Source organism: Ictalurus punctatus, chromosome 24 (genome assembly GCF_001660625.3).
Source record: "Ictalurus punctatus breed USDA103 chromosome 24, Coco_2.0, whole genome shotgun sequence".
In the NCBI taxonomy this organism is placed as follows: domain Eukaryota; kingdom Metazoa; phylum Chordata; class Actinopteri; order Siluriformes; family Ictaluridae; genus Ictalurus; species Ictalurus punctatus.
The window spans coordinates 2,851,203-2,876,249 of NC_030439.2; the positions used below are offsets into that span (position 1 = coordinate 2,851,203).

General features: G+C 41.6%; 1 protein-coding gene across 2 annotated transcripts in view; it reads left to right on the top strand.

Moving 5' to 3' along the window:
- pde4a (phosphodiesterase 4A, cAMP-specific) overlaps positions 1–25,047 on the top strand; it is a 78,313-nt gene that overhangs the window by 39,767 nt on the left and 13,499 nt on the right. Inside the window, exons 2-13 of one of the 2 annotated variants that reach the window (XM_017455210.3) lie at positions 961–1,146; positions 1,525–1,561; positions 1,672–1,742; positions 2,750–2,799; positions 6,160–6,272; positions 12,330–12,423; positions 15,277–15,440; positions 15,526–15,624; positions 15,758–15,922; positions 16,054–16,153; positions 17,018–17,172; positions 17,266–17,388. In XM_017455210.3, coding sequence (XP_017310699.1) covers positions 961–1,146; positions 1,525–1,561; positions 1,672–1,742; positions 2,750–2,799; positions 6,160–6,272; positions 12,330–12,423; positions 15,277–15,440; positions 15,526–15,624; positions 15,758–15,922; positions 16,054–16,153; positions 17,018–17,172; positions 17,266–17,388 — 1,357 coding nt within the window. Of the gene's footprint in view, positions 1–960; positions 1,147–1,524; positions 1,562–1,671; positions 1,743–2,749; positions 2,800–6,159; positions 6,273–6,712; positions 8,777–12,329; positions 12,424–15,276; positions 15,441–15,525; positions 15,625–15,757; positions 15,923–16,053; positions 16,154–17,017; positions 17,173–17,265; positions 17,389–25,047 lie in introns of those variants that run through there. The other variant, XM_053675347.1, reaches the window with a different exon arrangement.

The window sequence follows — 25,047 nt, forward strand, 5'->3', positions numbered from 1 at the left end:
CTGAGTGTTGCAGCGTCCCCAGAATTCCCAGAGATGACTCAAAGGTTCAGCATACAGCAGCAAACCTTCCCACTTTACCTTCCTCCTACTCCTCCTCGGCTTAGGCCCTGACCCTAGACACACACACACACACACACACACACACACACACACACACACACACCCACACACACACACGCACGGATCCATGTGGCTCAGCTGCAGCATTCACGATTTAACACTGAATAATACAGCGCAGAATTAGAGCGACCGAAATGATTTGCGTACGCTGAACTCACTTTCCTAAATGCCACACCACGCTGTCTGTTTGTCTTTGTAGGACATCGTGCTATGCTGATAGCAGCCATAATGTGTGTGTCTGATATTTGAAGAGATGGTGCGGAGATGATTTGATGGCGGAAAGCTTACGGGTCGTAAACACCTTAGTAATCATGGACACCAATCAGCTCTCTTTACTTCTTCTGGCGTGTAGCACGACTGTACTAACATACTTTGGAACCAGCAATTGAACACATTGTGCTTATCGTTAGTATTTGTTCCATTCACAGCTCGTAACTGTTGCAGACATGTGGACATCGCTGTTGTTTACAGTCAGGATAATGGCTGCATGTACCGGTGATTATCCTAAACAAGACAAAGCAGGCTGAAGATCTTTTCCCATTAGGCTGCTGATGCTTATGCTAATGGGGCGGCCGTGTGGCTCAGGCTCTGTCTGTCTCGGCGCTTTAAATGCTCGGTTAATGTCTGCTGCAAAGTATGTGGGGAGAGAGAGCCGATCATGACGGTCTGTGCGCACGACTCTCTTTGTCCTGTCTCAAAGTAGGAGGCTCTAGTAATCCTGCCTCTAGTAAAGGAATCTACATGATTGAGCTAAGCGACAAAATGTGTTGGACCTCTTTCTATAGCTTTAATCTTTCTCATCGTCTCATCTATCTCCTTTATGTATATCACTGTCTCCAGTTTCGAAGGTGAAAATGGACCGTCTCCCGGCCGCAGCCCAATGGATTTGCAGGCGAGTCCGGGGCTGGTGCTCCATCCCTCCTTCCCGCAGAGTGGCAGGAGGGAGTCTTTCCTCTACCGCTCCGACTCCGACTACGATATGTCACCGAAGACCATGTCCCGCAACTCCTCCATCAACAGCGAGGGGTAAGCAGCCTCATCCAAAACACCTCACACACCCGACACGTAACGCACGTAACATTTCACTGGTCACCATCCACACAGCCCAAAGGCATAACCGCTGTGAACCACTCTGCAGGAGTACCTCTGCAGCGTTTACCCCGTGTACTTTACCCTAAATTACCAAATCTAATGTTTCAGTACTGGAAGCGCCCTCTTCTCTCCACAGTTACAGCACAAGCACTCTAAACAATAGTAATGAACATTCTGACGTGGTGTCAAGTCTTTCTCATCCCAGCACAGATGAGTTTATTCTCTCGCATTTGCGTTGCATTGCATGGGATAAAAGATAACAGGCTTTATCTGTGTAGATTTCAAACATATCTCTTTCTTGTCTCTCTCTAGCCATGCTGAGGACCTCATAGTCACCCCTTTTGCTCAGGTAAGCTGTGTTGTAGATTCTACATGGAATCACATGATGAATTGTGCTCAAGAATTACAATAATGGTGTTGATACCGTGCCCTCTCGGCCCTCCTGTCTCTCTCTACTAGGTGTTGGCCAGTCTCCGGACTGTCAGAAGCAACTTCACCATTCTTGCCAACGTCACATCGCCTACTGACAAGTTAGTGCAGTGTCTAGAAAGTAGTCTTTTTTTTTCTTTTCTTGATCTTTGTCATTTTTTCACATGCCACTCTCGCACTGCGTTCTCAGTGCCATCCAGCACGATGTACCGTAGAATAGTTTCTCACCACGAGCGGGCATCTAAAGCTCATTTCATAAAGTCACTTCCACGACACGCAGAAGAAATGACAGCGCTGTGTCATAGAGGTGGGCCGTGAATTCTTGTTGACTCAGAGGATATTAATGAATATAACTTACACTGATTTATGCTTATGGGCAATTCCACACAAATGTCAACGTTAGCATGGGAAAATAACGGCGTAATTATTTTCATTGTTAATACAACATGTATACAGAGGTCCGGTTCAGACACGTCACATTCATAACATCAGGGTGGGTGGGGGTTTCTTAATGAGGTATTCTCAAATCAAAACAAGAGAACGTTCATTCGTGTCTCATTTGTGTTCTATATATGATGCGTTCTATGTCGGTCTTTAGGATTCATAGATTCATAGAAAATTTGGCCGCTTGATGTCACATATCCATAACCGTGGTAAACCGCCGTGTGTTTGGAACATGTAAATCAGTGCATGTTATATATTTTTTAAAGATTTGTCTGCGTTGTCCTCAAAAGGTTCACTGACAACATATGCAGACTGACTCATTGATCCTAAGCTGTGTGACATTTTGTGAGCCAGTGTGAGTGCAGATATCTCATCCATGACATCAGAATTACCATTATTGCTTTATTTCTGATATTTTGTACATTGTATGGATTGTAAACCAACAGTGCAATCACGCCTTATTAAAATGATCTTAATATCAGATTAAGATCTGATTTTTTATTTATTAAGAAAAAAGAAGCAAAACACCCAAGTTTTCTGTCAGTGTATATATCCATCGCTCCCCAGACTAATCTGAGATCATGATTCTGTGTTAGAGTGTTTACCACCAGCAGAGGGCTCCCTTCAGCCATGAAGTTGACTATAAGTCTCTTTCTGTCCACAGGAGGTCGCCAGTTACGAGCCAATCTACAGTTCCACCAGCAACGCTCTCTGGTATGTTTACTGTAATAAATATTAGTCACTGGAGAGCATTTCTATCTCTCTCTCTCTCTCTCTCTCTCTCTCTCTCTCTCTCTCTCTCTCTCTCTCTCTCTCCCACACACACTAGCGCTCTTCCCACACACTGTCTCTCACATATACTTGCACCATGCTTCCTGTTGTAGGCTCTGCTGCCAGGACAAAATGAATTATATCACCGGACGCGGTGGAACCATATGGGCAACAGGGGGCTGGAGGCCTACCAGACTCTTTAATCAGACTAAAAACAGCTCTCCGTGGCTTGCCCCTATGATGAAAATAAATGACAAATTGTTCGGTGCCTGCTCTGTTCTGCTGAGGCTGGAAGATAAATGTTAGTATGTTCTCTCGATGGCAACACTCCAACCATGATGCCGCTCCTAGGGGTTAAAGTGGAATCTACGTATGGTTGGGGAACCAAACTTCTTTCATGAGTGCTGTTAGAACAAGTTTTAGATATACAGTACTATTTTCCCAAGAAAAGGGTTCATTTTTTACCAGATAAAGCTGTCTGAGCCTAGAGTTTATCCGCAAATATTCACTATACAGTAAAGCTTAATGTGAAGCTCTTCATTCACATCGTTATCTAGCTACATACTGTACATAACTAATTAGGATATAAGAGTGCCCTCTGAGTGCGTTTAACAACAGCCTCTTGACAAAATAATAGCCATCATACATTGCCTTGCTTAGGTATTTACACCTTGAACTTTTCCACATTTTGTACAGTTACAATCTGGGATAAAAATGAACTTAACTGGTATTTTGCACATTTGATTTACATAATATGTCTAAGAATTGACAATTTTTTAAAACTTTGTGACAAATGGTTAATTACCACCATAAGAACTGCTACTCTACTACTGCAATGTGACTATCTGTTTTGGACAACTGGATATTTTTGCCCATTCTTCTTTCCATAATTGCTCTGTCAGGTTGGATGGAGACTGTTGGTGAACAGCATTCTCACCACTAATTCTCAATTGGATTGAGATCTGGCCTTGAGTGACCTATACTTACACATTCAGGTTCTTGGATTTGAAGCACTCCAGTGTAGCTTTGGTAATGTGCTTCGGGTCATTGTTGGAAGGCGAACATCTGCACCAGCCTTAAATCTGTTGTAGACTATAAGAGGGTTACTTTTAGGATTGCCCTGTATTTGGCTCTATCTATTTTGCCCCCACTTTCCCAGTCCCTGATGATTTCTTGAAAAGCAATGCTGCAACATGATGCTGCCACCATCGTGCTTCACTGCGGGGATGCTGTTCTCAGGATAAGGAGCAGTGTTCGGTTTTCACTGTGTGTGTGTCTTCGAGCCAGAGAACCTTGTTCTACATGGTTGCTGAATCTCCAACATTACTTTTGGTTTTAATGTTATAGCTGGGACATTAAGGCCTGGTACATTTACATTGGATTTATTCATTTAGCAGACACTTTTATGCAAAGCGACATGCAAATGAGGAAATACAAGCAAAGCAGAGAACAATACAAGTAGTGTTACCATACATCTTTAATTGAGTTCTAGAGAAGCGAACTAGAGTAAAGATGTAAGGGCCAGAGTAAGTTTAAAATTTTTTTAAATAAATAATGTGGGGTTGTCATTTTAGGGGATAGTTAGGTGTTCAGGGAAGAGGTCTTTATCTGTTTTTAGATTCTGCGGTCTGGATTGAGGTAGGAAGTTCATTCCACCACTGAGGGACGGTTAGTGTGAAGCTTCCGGAAAGGGACCTCGAGCCACGCTGAGTAAGGACTAATGAGCATCGGTCGCTAACCGATTGCAGACTGCGTGAGGGAATGTAAGCCTTCAGGAGAGAGTTGAGGTAGGAGGTGCTGTTCCAGACAAAGTCTTGTAGGTGAGCATCAAGGCCTTGAATTTGATGCGGGCGGCTACAGGAAGCCAGTGGAGGGAAATGAAGATGGGTGTGACATGGGTTCTCTTGGACTGGTTGAAGACGAGGCACGCTGCAGCATTCTGAATCATTTGAAGGGGTTTGATGGAGCTGGCTGGGAGGCCCGAGAGTAGTGAGTTGCAGTAGTCCAGTTTAGAGATGACAAGAGCCTGGACTAGTATCTGTGTAGCCTGTTTGGTGGGACTTGACTGATCGTGGAATGTAAACAAAATGGCTTTAGTGTAGACTGTAGCTGTCCAGGGGTTATCTGTCCTTTATGGCAATAAATAGTTAAGTATTAAACGAATATTGTATTAAAATATCCTTCTCATAAAATGACAGGCTTGCAGGCTTGTCATTCACAATAAACGCAAGGTGCAGGAGCTTGCACCATACCACACTGGGTGAAATACAGGTGACTAAAAGTGTGTGCTTTAAATGTAAGCAAGCCATTTCGGGTCAGATTGCCTTTTGTCCTGTATTTACACTGGTATCACTTCATTTTGATTCTGTTAATAGATTCAGCTTATAACGAGTAGGTCATACAAAATATTATAATCCTTGATCAGTTCTCTCATCTCTGGATTTCAGACAGATATTCTATCTTTAGGGTCATATACTTGTAAGGATACTGCACGGCTGTGCTTTATTAGCCACTTCAATACATTTTCTATCATAATAAAATAACAGAATTTCTATGAACTTGTATTTTATTTAGCCATTACTTTTGTGGGTTAAATTTCAAACTTTCATTACTGAATGCTATATATTTTAAAGTTCCGAAATTTGTATGGTTATTAGGCGTTCTTTGCTGTGCTATTTGTTTTTCAGCATTGTATAGATATCAATCGGTCCCTCCAGGATTTCACGGTTTTGCAATCGCAGAAATGAACACAAAAGAGGAGCTTGCACTTTATCGAAATTACAGCAGATCTTCTGCAGATTCGGGCCGAGACACAGCATGTGACGTCATCGCAGCATACTTTCAGCCAAAGCCGGCTTAGATTCACGTGTGTCGAACACGAGTACAGTTAAAAGGCCTCATATACCAACAAACGTCACTGCGAAAGACCGTGCAAAACATTTTCGTGCAGTTACAATTTCACCAGTTCAAGCAAAAACGCATAAGAAACCCAGCAAGTTGCATCGCACATTTTGGAGGAAGAAAATCAAGCATTATTCGCCGCAACAATCAGTCTGATCAGTATTGTATTTCTGATCTGAAACAGGTCAGCAGTCACACCTTGATATGACTGATAAAAAATACGCCATAGATGTTTGAGAGTTTCAGCTATACTGTACAGTAAGTGACAATTTCCTGCAAAGACGCCTAATTTTCTGGCTGAACCAGACTCTTTAGGGGTTGAGCACAGTAATATAACATTGTTCCAATGTGTGAGTAAAGTTGTGCTAATGCTGTAACTATTCTTGTGTCTCCGCAATATAGAAGAGACATACCAACAGCTGGCCCGGGAGACCCTGGAGGAGCTGGACTGGTGTTTGGACCAGCTGGAGACCATTCAGACGCATCGCTCTGTCAGCGAGATGGCCTCCAACAAGGTGTGCTTGCATCTTTTTTCTTTTTTTGTAGCCACTAGGGATTATTACAATTCCTACAATCCCTCCAAGTTTCACCTCTTCTCCGGTATCAGCTTGTATGTCTACATGCATCTGGCCTGGGTTACATGCCTATGTAGTGATTATATACCCATTACACTCTGTGATATGACCAGCGAGATTCCTGATCGTTAGATCCTGTTCTTTTTACAACAGTAGTTGTAGATCAGACATTTGAAACAGATAACTTAAGCTGCAGAATGCAGAAAAAACCCAGTGTTGTCTTGGTGTGGTTTTCTTCACTGTAGACTGTTCCATTTAAATCTGAGCTGTTTGTTTTTGTGTGCTCATTAGTATGTGGAACTATTAAAATATATTTTCCAAATTAGTACATTCTCTCTCTCTCCCTCTCTCTCTCTCTCTCTCTCTCTCTCTCTCCTGCAATGTCTGTACATTATACAGTATATGCAATCAAATGAGCATTTGTGTGAATGTCTGTCAGCCTTGTGATACACACTGGCTTCTGGCTTTTAGAAGAGGGGAGGGGAGAGAAAAGGGTACGGAAGAAGAAAAGGAAAGAGAGGGAGGCTTGAGAGAGAGAGAGAGAGAGAGAGAGAGAGAGAGAGGATGGGATCAGGGCGCTCTCAGGTCCTGATGCTGTTTATGCTTTAACCTTGGTTGCTACGGAACTGCAGCAGGGTCTGCCCCTCCTGCATTATTATTGGCTCTCTGCAGCGACTACAAAACATGTACTTTCAATATTAGCCAATGGCACACCACTACCTCTCTTTGCTACCTTTCTCTCTTAAAGGAATAGGATCATTTTCTCATTTTTGTTATTGCACTAAAATGGCCGGGGTTCCAATATGCAGTACTGTTCTTCTTTTTCGTCCGTGTAGTTGTACAGAGTGTACATAGCCAACAGATGGAAAGAAGGAAACTGTTGTATACCAGGGGGATGGATGGTGTGTGTGTGTGTGTGTGTGTGTGTGTGTGTGTGTGTGTGTGTGTGTGTGTGTGTGTGTGTGTGTGTGTGTGATTTGACAGAGACAGAGTGCTTATGCATTTTTGGGATGAAAATCAGCAAAGATATACGCACCAAGCCATTCATGGAGAAATCAGCATAAACCTCAGAGTCCTTCACAAACAAACACACACACACACACACACACGCACACACACACACACACACTGACATGCCCTCTGCTGCACATGCGCAATCAAGAGTGCATACTCGCACACTCACCCCACACAAACACACACACATGCACGCTCCCGTCAGAAGAGGCTGATTAGCTTGCAAGAGCTGTCTACAGCATCCAGGGAGACAGAGCTGAAGACACAGAAACAGGCAGCGGTGGATCGGCTAGCCAGACACATCTGTGTGTGGATTCAAGCAGTTGGTGCTCTAAAGGGAGGCAACAGCGCAGGACGGACAGGAGCTGCTGCTTAAGCTCTTTGCTGGAACAGGATCGGTGCACACCGTGGCAACGTGGGGCCCGACTCAGAGCTCCACTGTGGGGGAGGGGCAACAGACCCAAGGACAGCGAGCGAAAGACAAGCTGTTTTTCCAGACCCCTGATTGAATAGAATTGCTAAAGGCCCTGGCTCTATTTTCATTTCCTTGTTTCCTTCATTTGTATTGCTTGTCTGTTTGGGATCAAGTGTTCCTGTTAGTAGGCAGCTGGCTGTGTTGTTTTGCTCCATCCTATCCTGTCATCACATTCGCTCTTTCCGTCTCATCCGTCGTCGTCATTCTGGTCTCACTCACCTTTCAGTCTTCCCACACCTCCATCCTCACACTTTTTCACTACGCTGTCTCTATCCTGCTGTCCACTGCCTTCTCCTCCCCGTGCCCTTCAGACGGTCTGCCTTTTCCGGAATTCTCCATCTTGGTCCACTCCTCTCCTCTACCCCTCCCCACACGGTTGGATTTGGGTCAGCTCTGCTCCTTTTCTGGGATGCAATGTAGCCCTCTCGGACAGCGGATCCAGGCGGCTCCTGGAGAGCCGTTTACAATTCACCCTGCGCCTGACACCTGCATGTAAAGCGCTAGGGAACGATAAACAGAGAGGAAGAATCCTTGGGTGCCTGGACTCTTGCCAATCCACACTCTGGAGTGGCCTGGCGGGGCTGGCTGTGGCCTCAGCAAGCACACCCTGACTGCGCCCGCATGCCGCTGGGGTACAAGTGCTGCACCGGCCCCGCTGCACTACTGTGCCTCCTGCCTGTGCCAGCGGCCTGTGCCGCCGGTCTCACTCAGCATGGGTGTGGTGGAGGCCATCGAGCCGGCCACCTCACCTGGACCTTCACCTGGCCCTGCAGCCTACAGGCTGCCCCACTCCTCCAGCTACAGCACCCTGCAGGGGAGAGGAGGGGCAGAGCTGGAGCTGGGGGCGGTTGGAGGGCTGGAGGGAGGAGGGCAGGCCACCGAACGCAGAAGCCCCTTGATGGATCTGTTCTGTGAGACCTGCTCCAAACCCTGGCTCATTGGCTGGTGGGACCAGGTAGGGACAGGAAGTAGAGGCCTGCTAGGCCAAAAGGGAAGAGGTGTTTGTCATTAGTGATTGGGAAAGTGGGCATTAAGAGGGTTAAAGGCCAAGCAAGAGGATAGTTAGGTATTCTAGCAAAAACATGTAGAAAAATCTGGTTAGACATTAGATAGGTAAGTTAAAAGGATAAAGAAAAGTTTTGAATAATGACATGCCATACTTATAGTACTTTGCAAGTCGAAATTCTTTTATAAATTTTGTGTTAACTGTTTTCTTCCACATTAGTATGTCAATAGGAAAGAGTACATTATAGCTGTCCAAATGTTCATTTTCATAAATGAATAACATTTCAAGAAATAACCACCCAACCAAATAGAATGAAGAAATAGATGTTACAGATAATAATTAAAGAAAATTCATTTGTTGTTAAAGAAAGAAGAATATTAAGCAATAGACCACATTTCAAATAGAAACATTCTTGAGGTAAGTGAGAAAGCCAAAGTCTGCAAAAATGTGACAAGTTGCCTAAGATGCTTGGAACAGCCTACCAGCTAATTTCCTATTGAACTAAGAACCCAGTAGACTGCATGATGCTGTAATGATGACATTCTAAAGGCAAAGGCAAACAGTCACACTAAATATTCATCTGATCATTTTATTTCTGCATAATGCTAGTTTTCTAGTAATTACTTTGATATACAGAAACATTTGATTTCATTATTTTGATGTGAAAGCACCATTGCTTCACAGACTTAAGGTACATGTGCAGTATATGTTCTACAACAGTGTTCTCTAAACCGTTGGCTTCTTTGCTTTGCTCTTCAAATCAATTCTGAGCTGTGAACCTGAGCACCAACACCGGGAGCATGTCTGGGACACATAGAAGTATGGCATTTTTAAAGAGCACTTCTTTTTTTTTTTTTGCATATTTGTTCTGTTGTTTAGAGATTGTCTCACTCTTTCCTTCACACTTGTTTCTTCTATCCCTCTCTCCCATCTTTTACAACCTATACACGGTATATCAGACTACACCAATAAATATCTAGTTCCCTACGTCTCCCAGTTGGATGTTGATCTCCGTTGAGCATTTCATTATCCTAAGCTTTGCTTTTAAGAAGTGTGATTTTATCTTGTGGGAAAGACTTCATTTGCTAATCATGGACTGACTTTCCCATCAGGTGGTCTGCTCTATTAAAAACTTGCCCAACTCATAGACTTTGACTTCAGACATTAGGTGTGCATCCTGTGGTGTAAATCCTTATTTCATGGAAGTGAATAGGAAGTCAGATGACAAGGCCATTTTGAAGAAACATGCTAAAAACAACTGTGGAAGAATATGAGTGCTGTAGCTGGACTGGCATCAAGCAAACACCTTTGGGACATTGTGTATAATTTAGTGAAGGGATTCTTAATGTCTTAGGGAGCCATAGGACCATACTAATCACATTCCTTTATAATATTAGTCCTGATCTTTTATCTTCTTATTGATGACATTTATGTAAAAAGTAAAGGTCTTTGATAAATGGCAAATAAGGGCTTTCTGGTCAAATGTGTAGTTTACAGTCACCTCAATATTGTTACTAGGTTGTTCATCCCTATACTGGTAATCAACAGTAATCAGTCTGATCTTTGCATTTGTTATTTATTTCTTGCTCCACATGTTTCTGAACCAGTTTGTTCTTGTCTACCTATTTGATACGTCTAGTTATATAAGAGACGACAGTCTAATTTGGTGGGGCATCATGATCCACAGATAGAAGAAGATTATTGGCAGAAGGAAATGAAGACAACAGACAGAGGGAGTAAAGGCAGGGGATGTAGCAGCTTTGTGCAAGGATGCAACAGTGGTGAGAAAAAGGGGACAAAATAACACATGGAAAAGCACGATGGAGAGAACAATTAGCTGTACAAAGCGAAAGAGCAGGGGACATGGAGATAGAGTGAGTTGCTGCGTAGAGTGATGACCTTGGAGGAGGTCAAAGACAGACACCTGCCTACTCTCTCTGACTGTCACCCAACCAGTTGACTCGCTCCTGTAATGCCGCAGGAGGGAGTGTGAGGAGACAGTTGCTAAGGAAACCTGCTGGTTGCCATGGAGATTGTAATGTGTGAAGGACCAGTCAGTGGGACTGCGCTGGGGTCTCATCCGAATCCCACAGCGAGGCTGTCGGGTCTAGTTATGTCTTTTACGCTGTGTTTACATCATTTTATCTAACCCTAGCAGTAATTTAGAATGGAGAACCATATTCCTCTGCGTCTGTGCATTTGGGCTGCAAGATATGACAAATATCTGCTTCTGCCATTGCATCATTTCAGTGATTTGTGCCAGGACTGCTTGATTGGCCTGCATTTAATTTAAGTTTTTACTAAGTATGGATGTTATTGACTTGACAGTAAGTAGGATACAAGTAGGATATCAGAGATGAGATTGGGTTTAACTGAGCATCTGTCAAATACTACCAGACATATGTGTATTGCATAACTAACACACACCGAATAGTAATGGCACAGAATAGTACATGATGAGTTGTTTTCAACAGACTCGTGTTATCATATATTTCTTGCCTGATTATTTCTATTTGGCTTTAATAAAATGTCAAGTAAAAAAAAAAAAAAAAAAAAAAAAAAAAAAAAAAGGCTTATTTATGAAAGAAAGGCCCTGCTGAAGAATCCAGTTTGCCAGTCGGTAAAAACACAAGCAGAATTGGTCAAGCTTCGCCAGTAAGTTATTTTCCAGCTTCCTTAATTCTAGATAAAACTGATCAATAGATGTTTGAGATGTTCTAACTACCTCACTGTTATTTTCTTTAAAATGACGTGTCTCTGATGTAGCATGAGCAGTGTTTCCATTTACCAGCACTTACAAATTGGCAAAGATGGTCTACCAGCTCGGTCAGCTTGGCCTGTGTTGTGGCAGCTGGTAGCTTGTTAGACTATACTGCATTCTTGCAGGACAAATTTGTATTTTGTTTGTACTGTCCAATTCTTGCCCATGAATTATTAGCATTGGAGTAGTTGTAATAGGATTTGCTTACTTATTAACAATGCTTTTGTATAGACTAGAATGTTTAGGTGTTGTTCTTTGAGTTTAGATGGCCTTTTTTGTTTGTCTGTTTGTTTGTTTTTTTGTTGTAGATCATTATATTTTTGGGTTGTCTGTCCATCCGACTGAACTTCTTGTTAGTGAGATATTTCAAGAATGAGTGGTTTGTAGGATACATGTGGAATTATTATTGTAACCTGATGAACTAATTCGATTTTGTAATTTAATGACTGAATAGCAGCATGGACCATGCACCAGAAATCTCATGATATGCTGTACTCACCTACCTTCTATTGCTCTCGGTACATTTTATATTGATTATTGTTGGTCATGGAAACACACTTACTCATTAATTGTACTAAGTGTGAACACCACTGCTGGACAGTCATTTGAATTCTCCTTCATTTTTGTACAGTATTATATGCCAAGTATCATTATAAATACTGTAAGATAATCTATTGATATTGAATATCACCTTTCGATGTCGTCAGAGACATTAATCATTCTCCTCTCTCTGTCCTTCAGTTTAAGAGGATGCTAAACCGGGAGCTGTCTCATCTGTCTGAGATGAGCCGTTCAGGGAACCAGGTGTCTGAGTACATCTCTACTACCTTCCTAGGTGAGTGAACAGCATCTAGCCCAATTCCTCTGCTATTTTTAACTCTCTGAAGCTCCAGCTTTATAGGAGCCAAAATGTTGCCTACGTTCATGTGAAAAAATAAGTACACCCCATGGAAATTGTTGGCTTTGTTGACATATTTGGACAAGCAAACATTTGATCAGCTTAGAAACAGTGTCTATTAATGTTAATAGTAAAGTTGATACACTTGAACAAAAGCACCAGGAAAATTAGCTTTTTCAATCATTTATTCGACAGAAATATCAATAGATGTGATATTCTTCTGTGGAAAAAGTAAGTACACTCTTGTCCTCAGAAGCTAGAATCGCCCCCTTTAGCAGAAATAACTTCTTGTAGGTGTTTTGGATAATCGTCCACCAGGTTTGCTGAAATTTTTGATCACTCTTCCATGGAATATTCTTTCAGTTGCAATATGTTTGAGGGTTTTCTTGCATGTTCTGCCAATTTCAAATCCCTTCACAACATTCCAATGGGATTCAAATCCGGGCTTTGACGAGGCCATTCCATATCCCTGCATTTCTTCTTTTGAGCCGTTCCTTGGTGGATTTCCTTGTGTGCTTAGGATCATTATGCTGTTGAAAGGTTCACTTTCGGTTCAACTTCAACTTTCAGACAGATGACTTCACATTACATTTAAGCACTCTTTGAAGCAATCTGTGAAGCAGTAGGGGCAGTGGTGGTTTAGCGGTTAAGGCTCTGGGTTACTGATCGGAATTTCGGGGGTTCAAGCTCCAGTGCTGCCACTGTTGGGCCCTTGAGCAAGGCCCTTAACCCTCTCTGCTACAGGGATGCTGTATCATGGCTGGCCCTGTACTCTGACCCTAGCTTCCTGACATGCTGGGGTATGCGAAGAAAAGAATTTCACTATGTATATGTGATCAATAAAGACTCATTATCATTATTATATAATGCAAAATTCATAGTTGAATCAATGAATGCAAGCTGTCCAGTCCCTGAGGCAGCGAAGCAACCCCAACCATAACATTTCCACCACCGTGCTTCACAGTCGGTATGAGGTGCTTCTCCTGAAAAGCTCTTTTTGGTCTGCGTCAAACATGTCTGCTGTTACAGTGACCAAAAATCTCTATCTTTGATTCATCAGTCCAGAGCACATTATTCCACAAGGCCTGGTCTTTGCCTATATGCTCATTGGCAAACTGTAGTCTTGCAAAGGCTTTTTCCTGGAATTCAATTCAATTCAATTAAATTTTATTTGTATAGCGCTTTTTACAATAGACATTGTCTCAAAGCAGCTTTACAGAAATATCAACATGGTATACAGATATTAAAGGTGTGAATTTATCCCAACTGAGCAAGCCACTGAGTGGCGACGGTGGCAAGGAAAAACTCCCTAAGATGTTTTAAGAGGAAGAAACCTTGAGAGGAACCCGACTCAGAAGGGAACCCATCCTCATCTGGGTAACAACAGATATTGTGAAAAAGTTCATTATGGATTTATATGAAGTCTGTATGGCCTTAGGAGCAGCCGTAGTCCCAGCAGTCTGGAATTAGAGAAGATTTGAGCTCCATCCAGAGGCAGAAAGGCTCTGGATCTCTAGTATCTCCATAAATTCGTGTGGGGCTCGGCGAAAGGAGAGAGGGAGAAAAAAGATTATTATGACTGCAAAGTAGTAGAACAGAATCTAGTCAGGGTAGGCTTGAGTAAACAAATACGTTTTTAGCCTAGACTTAAACACTGAGACTGTGTCTGAGTCCCGAACACTAATAGGAAGACTGTTCCATAACTGTGGGGCTCTATAAGAGAAAGCTCCTCCCCCTGCTGTAGCCTTCACTATTCGAGGTACCGTCAAATAGCCTACATCTTTTGATCTAAGTAGGCGTGGCGGATCATATAAAACCAAAAGGTCGCTTAGATACTGTGGCGCAAGACCGTTTAGTGCTTTATAGGTTAGTAAAAGTATTTTATAGTTAATGCGAGATTTTACTGGGAGCCAATGCAGTATTGATAATATCGGGGTGATATGGTCGTATCTTCTAGTTCTAGTTAGGACTCTAGCAGCTGCATTCTGGACTAACTGGAGTTTGTTTATATTCCTACTGGAACATCCAGACAGTAAGGCATTACAGTAATCTAATCTAGAGGTGACGAATGCATGAACTAGTATTTCCGCATCATGTAGTGACAATATGTTTCTTATCTTAGAAATATTTCTGAGATGAAAGAAAGCTATCCTAGTAATATTATCTACATGAGCATCAAATGATAGGCTGGAGTCAATAATCACTCCAAGGTCTTTAACTGCTGCACATGATGAAACAGAAAGACCATCCAGAGTAACCATGTGATCAGAAAGATTACTTCTAGCTACACGTGGGCCTAATAAAAGTATTTCTGTTTTATCAGAATTAAGTAGAAGGAAGTTAGTTAACAATAACAAAGGGAACACCAGACAATAGATATGAGAGGGGTATAAATAAGACAGGTTCCACCTGCACTCTCCTAGCAGGTTCTAATCACTGGCACTCAATCTTCAACACCTGATTCAAATTTTATGGTTTTGAAGGTGGGATAAATGTAGGGGTGTACTTACTTTTTCTATGTGATTGAGCTGTTTTTTTTGTTCATTTAAATTGTGAAAATTACTGCAAAATGTCAGTTTTATGTGTCATTTGATATAGTCTATCAACTTTATTAATAGGCACTGTTTCAAAAAGGATCACACGTTTGCTTGCCCAAATATGTAAAAAATAATAATAATAATAATTTTTTTTTTACATTTCCATGGGATATACTTTTTTTTTTTATACTTTTTTCACATAACTGTACATGTTTGTTGATTTAAATAGCTGAGATCTGTGTATGTTCCTCAGACAAGCAAAATGATGTGGAGATCCCATCCCCGACGTTGCGGGAGCGTGAGAAACCCATGTGCCATATCAGTGGTGTGAAGAAGCTGACACACAGCTCCAGCCTGACCAGTAAGGCTCTGCCACGATTTGGGATCAAGACTGAGCATGAGGACTCGCTGGCCAGGGTACCGATTGTCTTCCTTAACACACAAAAATGTCTATAAGCAAGATAAGGCCTCATGCTAAAAAACATTTGTATGATTTCTGCAGGAGCTGGATGACTTAAATAAGTGGGGCCTTAATATTTTCCAAGTGGCTGAGTTTTCCAATAACAGACCTCTGAGTTGCATCATGTTTGCCATCTTCCAGGTACTCGAGCTGATGAATTTCTGGTTTCTGTGCTGTTCCCTGGAATTTGACTTTATTAATCAACAATCTGGTCAATATTGCTAAGAGAAGCGTAGTGTACCACAGTACATGTTGTTACTTGGTCTCTTCCCAGGAGCGTGATCTGTTGAAGACTTTTCGTATCCCTGTGGATACATTCATTACCTATGTGATGACACTAGAGGATCATTACCACGCCAATGTGGCCTATCACAACAGCTTGCATGCGGCTGACGTCACGCAGTCCACACATGTGCTGTTATCAACTCCGGCACTGGACGTAAGAACAGTTTTTCTCACACATTTAGAACTCTGGGTTGCCTCTCATAGAAACTATACAAATCCACCAGATTTGTTGCTGGCATGAGTCATGGTGCATTGTGAGTTGATTCTATTATGTCTCTTGAACAGGCTGTCTTCACTGATCTGGAAATTCTGGCTGCGTTGTTTGCTGCTGCCATCCACGATGTGGACCATCCTGGAGTTTCCAATCAATTTCTCATTAATACCAGTAAGCCCTCACAGTAGAAAATTAGATGAATATCAACATGATCGGTTTGAATGAAAGCTTGAACTATGCTTGATTATAAATAAGATTCTAATGAAAGGTTTCATAGCTACCCTAGATGATGGTTCAATTCTAAAAAGACTAGCATATACTGTATAGTCTAAAAAGGTTTTTTGTGGTCAGAAATCGACTAATAAAGGGAAATATGATTAAAACAAATTGTGCATGCCAAAATGATCTATAATCTGTACTACACACCTACAAACAAAATAGTGTTGACTAATAAAGTGTCACATCATGTGGACATCATGGAGCATTGTTATGCTGGAACAGGTGTGTGTTCCTCTTAGTTCCAGTAAATGGAAACTTTAACACTACAGCATGCAAAGACATTCTATACAATTGTGTGCTTCTGACTTTGTGGCCAAAGTTTGGGGAAGACCCACATATGAGTGTGATGGTCAAGTTTCCACATAACTTTAGCCATATAGTGTAGGTGTACCTGATAAATGAATGAAGGCATATCCTAGGTGTACCTAATAAAGTGCCAGCTGAGTATATTCATGCATGTGTTTATATGCCTGTTTCTAATTAATGTCCACTTTATTATTTGCAGTACTGGATCAATTTGTATATGAACTATATACATGACCTCAACTTTTATGCATACACAAATATTGTCTGCAATTGTCATGTCTCCTCTACCTCCCACACTGTTTAAACTTGTAAATGTTTTATCACACAAACAACAATTAACACAACCAGTTTCATTAAAACAGATTCGTAATTACGTATGTATCAATTTGTAATTATTTGCTGGAAAGGCAGTTACCCGCCTTCTTGACCTGTCCATCTCTGTCTTTGCAGATTCAGAGCTGGCTCTGATGTATAATGATGAGTCAGTTCTAGAAAACCATCACCTAGCTGTGGGTTTCAAGCTCCTCCATGAAGACAACTGTGACATCTTTCAGAACCTGAGTAAACGGCAACGCCAGAGCCTGCGCAAGCTGGTTATCGACATGGTGAGGCACTGCTGACGTAGTGAGTTTCAACAGAATTAAGAATATAATTTATCTTTTCTTCTGACCCATGTTTTTTTTTGGTTGTCTTCTAAGGTACTGGCAACAGACATGTCCAAGCATATGAGTTTGCTGGCTGATCTAAAGACCATGGTAGAGACTAAGAAAGTGACAAGCTCAGGAGTGCTACTGCTTGATCATTACACTGATCGCATACAGGTAACAATGTAGAAACACTGCTTTAAAAAGGAATAAAACCCAAAGCATGATATATATTATGGTACCTAGAGTGTACCATATTTTCTCCTTTGCTAATGCCTACCAATTAGGTAGTTGTGTCCTATCCTATCTCCTATCCTATATCCCATCTCCAACCAGGGAGTGTGTGATGAGAACTGCTGCTCATGCAACATCATAGGTCAGAGTGGTCAGCATAAAGTTAAGTGAGCAAGTAACAGTGGTCCAATCTTGAGATGATAAGGGGCTGAACAAGCACTCGAGTGTCTTCAGTGGACATGAAAGGTCAGATCCTCCTGATGTTATAAAGGAGAAACCTGCATGACTGAGTCTGGTTAGAGACGTGTGGCAAGAGAAGATAATTGGTTGTCCAGATGTACCACAAGGTTGTGTGCACTATCAGACGGTGTGAGCTGAATGTTGTCCAGGGAGATCACAAGATCTTGATATGGGGATGCATCTCCAGGGATAAACAACAGTCCAGACTTGTTGGTATTTAGTTTCAGCTGGTGAGCTGCCATCCATGATGAGATGTGTAGCAGACATGCAGAGATTTGAGTAGAAAGATGAATGTCTGAGGGAAGGAAAGGAGAGGATGAGTTGAGTGGCATCAGCATAGCAGTGGTGGAGTGGTGAGAGATCGGGTATAGAGGGAAAACAGAAAAGTACCCAACACTGAGCCTTATGTGGTAGCACGGTGGTATAGGGCTGTCACTGCCTCACAGATCCACTGTCCCCAGTTCAATGCAGAGCTTGGATTTTGCACGTTCACTGGTTTTCTTGTCACCTCCTAAAACATGCCAGTATGTGGACTTGCAACTCTAAAGTGCAAAAGAAATGCAATAAGTTGCCCACAGTTGTGAATAAGTGTGGGAATGGCTGAGTATGTGATGCCTATTGATGCATCCCATCCATGGTATTTTCAGGCCTTGCGTCCAGAGTTCCTGACCTAGGCTCTGTGTCTACTGGAACCCTGACCAGCATAAAGTGTTTACTGAAAATGAATGAATCAATATGCTTTTTAACTGTATATTAATTTAGAAATGGATAGAGTGTACATACTCTAATAGAATAATAGCACTAAAAATGTTTCATTTGATGAGTTGATGATTGTTGTGGAAATCTGAGCAACCATTTATGGGGAATTACATACTACCAAAAGAGTATTTATTGGCACTGTTCATGAAAATGAGTTAAAAAAATAAATAAATAAATAAAAAGAATAGCTAAATATATAATATAAAGTATTTTCTTAAATATTGTTTTTCATGGGAAACATTGGTTTCATATATACCGATCAGCCATATCATTAAAACAATGGACAGGTGAAGTGAATAGCAATGATTATATTGTTACAATTACACCTGTAAAGGGGTGGGATATATTAGGCAGCGAGTGAACATTAAGTTCTCAAAGTTAATGTGTTGGAAGCAGGAAAAATGGGCAAGCGTAAGGATCTGAGCGACTTTGACAAGGGCCAAATTGTGATGACTAGATGACTGGGTCAGAGCGTCTTCAAAAGTCCTCTGGGGTGTTCCCGGTATGCAGTGGTTACTAACTATCAAAAGTGGTCCAAGGAAGGACAACTGGTGAATCAGCGACAAGGTCATGGGCTCCAAAGGCTTACTTACACATGGCGAGTGAAGGCTATCCTGTCTGGTCCGATCCCACAGAAGACCTACTGTAGCAAAAAATGCAGAAAAAGTGAATACTGGCTATGATAGAAAGGTGTCGGAACACAGAGCATCACAGCTTGCTGCATATGGGGCTGTGTAGCTACAGACCGGTCAGAGTGCTATGCTGACCCCTGTCCACTGCAGAAGGCACCACGAGCAATGGGCATGTGAGCATCAGAACTGGACCATGGAGCAATGGAAGAAGGTGGCCTTGTCTGATGAATCACATTTTCTTTTACATCATGTGGAGGGGGTTGTCCACTAATCGTAGGGTTGGCAGTCCGATCACCAGCCAACATGCCGAAGCGTCCGTGGGCAAGACACTTAACCCCAAGTTGCTCCCGATTGCAGGCTAGTGCCTTGCATGGCAGCTCTTCTGCCATTGTTGTGTGAGTGTGTGTGTGTGAATGGGTGAATGGCAAACAGTGTAAAGTACTTTGTAGAACCGCTAAGGTTAATAGGCACTATATACAGTGCCCTCCACTAATATTGGCACCGTTGGTAAATATGAGCAAAGAAGGCTGTGAAAATTTGTATTTATGGTTTAATCTTTTGATGTTTTGCTTAAAAAAAAACTCACAAAAATACTCTGCTGTCATGGATATCAAACAATTGCAAACAAAACACAGGTTTGTAAAAAAAAAAAAAAAAATCTTTGTTAAATATATGTGTGGCAGAATTATTGTAATCCCTTTGAATTTATATGAGAAAAATATATTTTAAGTACAGTATCTCACAAAAGTGAGTGCACCCCTCACATTTTTGTAAATATTTGATTATAACTTTTCATGTGACAACACTGAAGAAATGACACTTTGCTATAATGTAAAGTAGTGAGTGTACAGCTTGTGTAACAGTGTAAATTTGCTGTCCCCTCAAAATAACTCAACACACAGCCATTAATGTCTAAACCCCTGGCAACAAAAGTGAGTACACCCCTAAGTGAAAATGTTCAAATTGGGCCCAAAGTGTCAATATTTTGTGTGGCCACCATTATTTTCCAGCACTGCCTTAACCCTGTTGGGCATGGAGTTCATCAGAGCTTCACAGGTTGCCACTGGAGTCCTCTTCCACTACTCCATGACGACATCACAGAGCTGGTGGATGTTAGAGACCTTGTGCTCCTCCACCTTCCGTTTGAGGATGCCCCACAGATGCTCAATAGGGTTTAGGTCTGGAGACATGCTTGGCCAGTCCATCACCTTCACCCTCAGCTTCTTTAGCAAGGCATTGGTCAATTTGGAGGTGTGTTTGGGGTCGTTATCATGCTGGAATGCTGCATACTGATCATGCTCTGCTTCAGTATGTCACAGTACATGTTGGCATTCATGGTTCCCTCAATGAACTGTAGCTCCCCAGAGCCGGCAGCACTCATGCAGCCCCAGACCATGACACTCCCACCACCATGCTTGACTGTAGGCAAGACACACTTGTCTTTGTACTCCTCACTTGGTTGCCACAACACACGCTTGACACCATCTGAACCAAATAAGTTTATCTTGGTCTCATTAGACCACAGGACATGGTTCCAGTAATCCATGTCCTTAGTCTGCTTGTCTTCAGCAAACTGTTTGCGGGCTTTCTTGTGCATCATCTTTAGAAGAGACTTCCTTCTGGGATGACAGCCATGCAGACCAATTTGATGCAGTCTGTGGCGTATGGTCTGAGCACTGACAGGCTGACCCCCCACCCCTTCAACCTCTGCAGCAATGCTGGCAGCACTCATACGTCTATTTCCCAAAGACGACCTCTGGATATGACGCTGAGCACGTGCACTCAACTTCTTTGGTGGACCATGGCGAGGCCTGTTCTGAGTGGAACCTGTCCTGTTAAACCGCTGTATGGTCTTGGCCACCGTGCTGCAGCTCAGTGTCAGGGTCTTGGCAATCTTCTTATAGCCTAGGCCATCTTTATGTAGAGCAACAATTCTTTTTTTCAGATCCTCAGAGAGTTCTTTGCTGTGAGGTGCCATGTTGAACTTCCAGTGACCAGTATGAGGGAGTGTGAGAGCAATGACACCAAATTTAACACACTTGCTCCCCATTCACACCTCAGATCTTGTAACACTAACAAGTCACATGACACCGGGGAGGGAAAATGGCTAATTGGACCCAATTTGAACATTTTCTCTTAGGGGTGTACTCACTTTTGTTGCCAGCGGTTTAGACATTAATGGCTGTGTGTTTAGTTATTTTGAGGTGACAGCAAATTTACACTGTTACACAAGCTGTACACTCACTACTTTACATTGTAGCAAAGTGTCATCTCTTCAGTGTTGTCTCATGAAAAGATATAATCAAATATTTACAAAAATGTGAGGGGTGTACTCACTTTTGTGAGATACTGTATATTTCCATTGATATTTTACATTTTTTTTAGTACAAGTGGGTGACTAGGAACAGGAAATTGTTCAACCATGACTTCCTGTTTCACACGGGTATAAATATGAGATAACACATAGTCCAAATTCCTATAGTAATTCATAACAATGGCTAAGACTAAGGCAAAAGGTTGTTGAGCTTCACAAAATGGTAAGTGTCTATAAGAAAATAGCACAAGCATTGAAAATGCTCATTTCCACCATCAGGGCAATAATTAAGAAGTTCCAGTCAACTGGAAATTTACTTTTTTGAATTGAAGAAGTTAGTTGTGTCTTGGGGTCAGAAAGTCTCCAAAACTACAATCCAAAGTCACCTACACCGCCACAAGTTGTTTGGATGGGTTTCAAGAAAAAAAAAGCCTCTACTCTCATCCAAAAACAAACAAGTGTCTTCAGTTTGCCAGACACTACTGGAACTTCAAATGGGATTGGGTTCTATGGTCAGATGAAACCAAAATAGAGCGTTTTGGCAATAAACACCAGAGGTGGTTTTGGCACACAGAGAGGTAGCCATATGGAAAAGAACCTCATGACCACGGTTAAATATGGTGGTGGATCTTTAATGTTCTGGGCTGTTTTTCTGCCAGAGGACCTGGACATTTTGTTAGGATACATGGCATCATGGACTCTATAAAATATCAACAGATATTAACTGAAAACCTGACTGCCTCTGACAGAAAGCTTCAAATGGTTTACTTAAATATGGTTTACTGACCACAAAATCAAGGTCCTGCCATGGTCATCCAAGTCCTGTGACCAGAAACCCATAGAAAACCTGTGGGATGAACTGAAGAGGAGAGTCCACCAGCGTGGACCTCAAAATGTGAAGGATCTGGAGAGATTCTGTATGGAGGAACGGTCTCAGGTCCCTCGCCATGTATTCTCCAACCTCATCAGGCGTTATAGGAGAAGACTCAGAGCTGTTATCTTGGGAAAGGGAGCTAGCACAAAGAATTGACTAAAAGGGTCCCAATAATTGTTGCACACTTATTTTTAACAAAGATATATATATATTTGTTTATATATATATATATATATATATATATATATATATATATATATATATATATATATATATATATATATATATATATATATATATATGTATATATGTATATATGTTTTTTTTTTGTTTTGTTTTTTTATAGTAGAGTGCCAATGCTGTTCTGATTATTTCAGGTGCTGCATTTAATGGGTTGATCTCAGGAGTTTTCACTTATTGGCATGGCCCTGGTTGTGCTTAACGGCATTTTAACTGCTTATGTACACTATGTTTGTGTGTAACCTCATATTTATACTAGAGATGCACCGATGTATCAGCCGCTAATCGTTATCGACCGATAAAGGCTATTTTTCCCGCTATGGGCTATCGGCTGATAGTTTAAAAACATCCGATGATCAGGGCCGATTATATCCTGTCAATAAAAAGAGGGCGGGACAACACATCGATTTTGTAAAGAAGATGTCTCTTGTGTGGAATTATGACAAAACTGCAGTTTGTAAGCTCTGTAATCTCTGCACTGCTAAAAATTTTACACCAGAAGTGGCAGCAGTGAAGCCGCATCGAGTCTAATTCCCTGATACCTGTACCCCCCACCCTCCCTACTCGCGCTACTCAGGCTGAATTAAAGGGCCAGTACACCGTTGAAAGGTTTAAATGAAGATGAGTTGAATATCAACTACGATATCACTCTGAATAATCGGTTATTGTATCGGCTGAGAAATTAATATCGGTGCATCTCTAATTTACACCCCTGGGAGGGAGAAACAGTAGAGTTATTGCACTGTAAAAAAGAAAAGTTGACTTAACTTAAAATTTCAAGACAACTTCCTGAACAGCTTTTTTTTTTGTTTACCCAACTCAAGATTAAAAATGGAGTTAAGTGAAATTAAGTTGAGTAAACTCAAAAAAGCTGTGTAGCAAGTTGTCTTGAAATTCAACTTTTCTTTTTTTCTTTTTTTTTTACAGTGTGGTGACTGAGAGCATTTTTTAAAATATAGACTTTTTATTGGAAAAAAATAGGCTGAAAATAATTGTTTCACGTTTCAGAGTGTTACGAAACGGGAGTTGAGGCAGAAGCAAGCACAGATTTATTTTTGTCTTTATTTTGAAACAGAAATCAGGACACATAAAACACGGTCTCTACGGGACAAGATAATCGAAGTTAAACAAGAAACTGGATGCGAGGCAGGGAACAGAACAGGACACGCAAACAAGACCGCTTAGCATGCGTAACACATTCACCATTACATTCAGTTATTCAAATATACTGCATGAAGTGCACAGCGACACAAGGGGTTTAAATAACCAACATAATCATGCTTGAGTACAGACAGCTGGAACCAATAATGAGACACCCTTGAACATAAACCAATACCGGAACAGGAAGAGAACAAAACCAAAACAAAGGCACGTGTCCATATGCAACAGTTCAGTCTCGTGCACGCGCGCTCTCTACAGCCGTGCCGCAGTGCCATCTGCCGGTGAGAGCATGACACAGAGAGTACATTATATGAAAGATCATATTATTTTACACACTAAGCTTCCTGGACAAAAAAAAGAATCTGTCATATGTGTAATTTCTTTCCCCTCACTTTAATAACAGAGCCTACCCTGTTATTAAACAGTTAATATTTAATAACAGGTCAAAAACAGATTTGGCCTTAACCATCACATAGTCATGCTGTCATCTGACAATTCACTTCAATTAAATTTTATTTGTATAGCACTTTTTACAATAGATATTGTCTCAAAGCAGCTTTACAGAAATATCAACATGGTATACAGATATTAAAGGTGTGAATTTATCCCAACTGAGCAAGCCACTGAGTGGCGACAGTGGCAAGGAAAAACTCCCTAAGATGTTTTAAGAGGAAGAAACCTTGAGAGGAACCCGACTCAGAAGGGAACCCGTCCTCATCTGGGTAACAACAGTTAGTGTGGAAAAGTTCATTATGGATTTATATGAAGTCTGTATGGCCTTAGGAGCAGCCGTAGTCCCAGTAGTCTGGAATTGGAGTAGATGAGAGCTCCATCCAAAGGTAAGACATCTGAAACGGATCAGGCAGGTCCGGAGAGCAGAGAGGATCAGGATCTATAGTATCTACATAAAATCGTGTGTTGCTCGGCAGAAGTAGAGAGGGAGAGAAAAGATTATTAGGACTGTGCTTAGCATAATAGAAAGTCTAGTCAGGGTAGGCTTGAGTAAACAAATACGTTTTAAGCCTAGACTTAAACACTGAGACTGTGTCTGAGTACTGAACACTAATTGGAAGACTGTTCCATAACTGTGGGGCTCTATAAGAGAAAGCTCTTCCCCCTGCTGTAGCCTTCACTATTCGAGGTACCATCAGATAACCTGCATCTTTCGATCTAAGTAGGCGTGGCGGATCATAGAATACCAAAAGATCGCTTAGATACTGTGGCGCGAGACCATTTAGTGCTTTATAGGTTAATAATAGTATTTTATAGTCAATGCGAGATTTCACTGGGAGCCAATGCAGTGTTGATAAGATCGGGTGATGTGGTCGTATCTTCTAGTTCTAGTTAAGACTCTAGCAGCTGCATTCTGGAATATCACAATA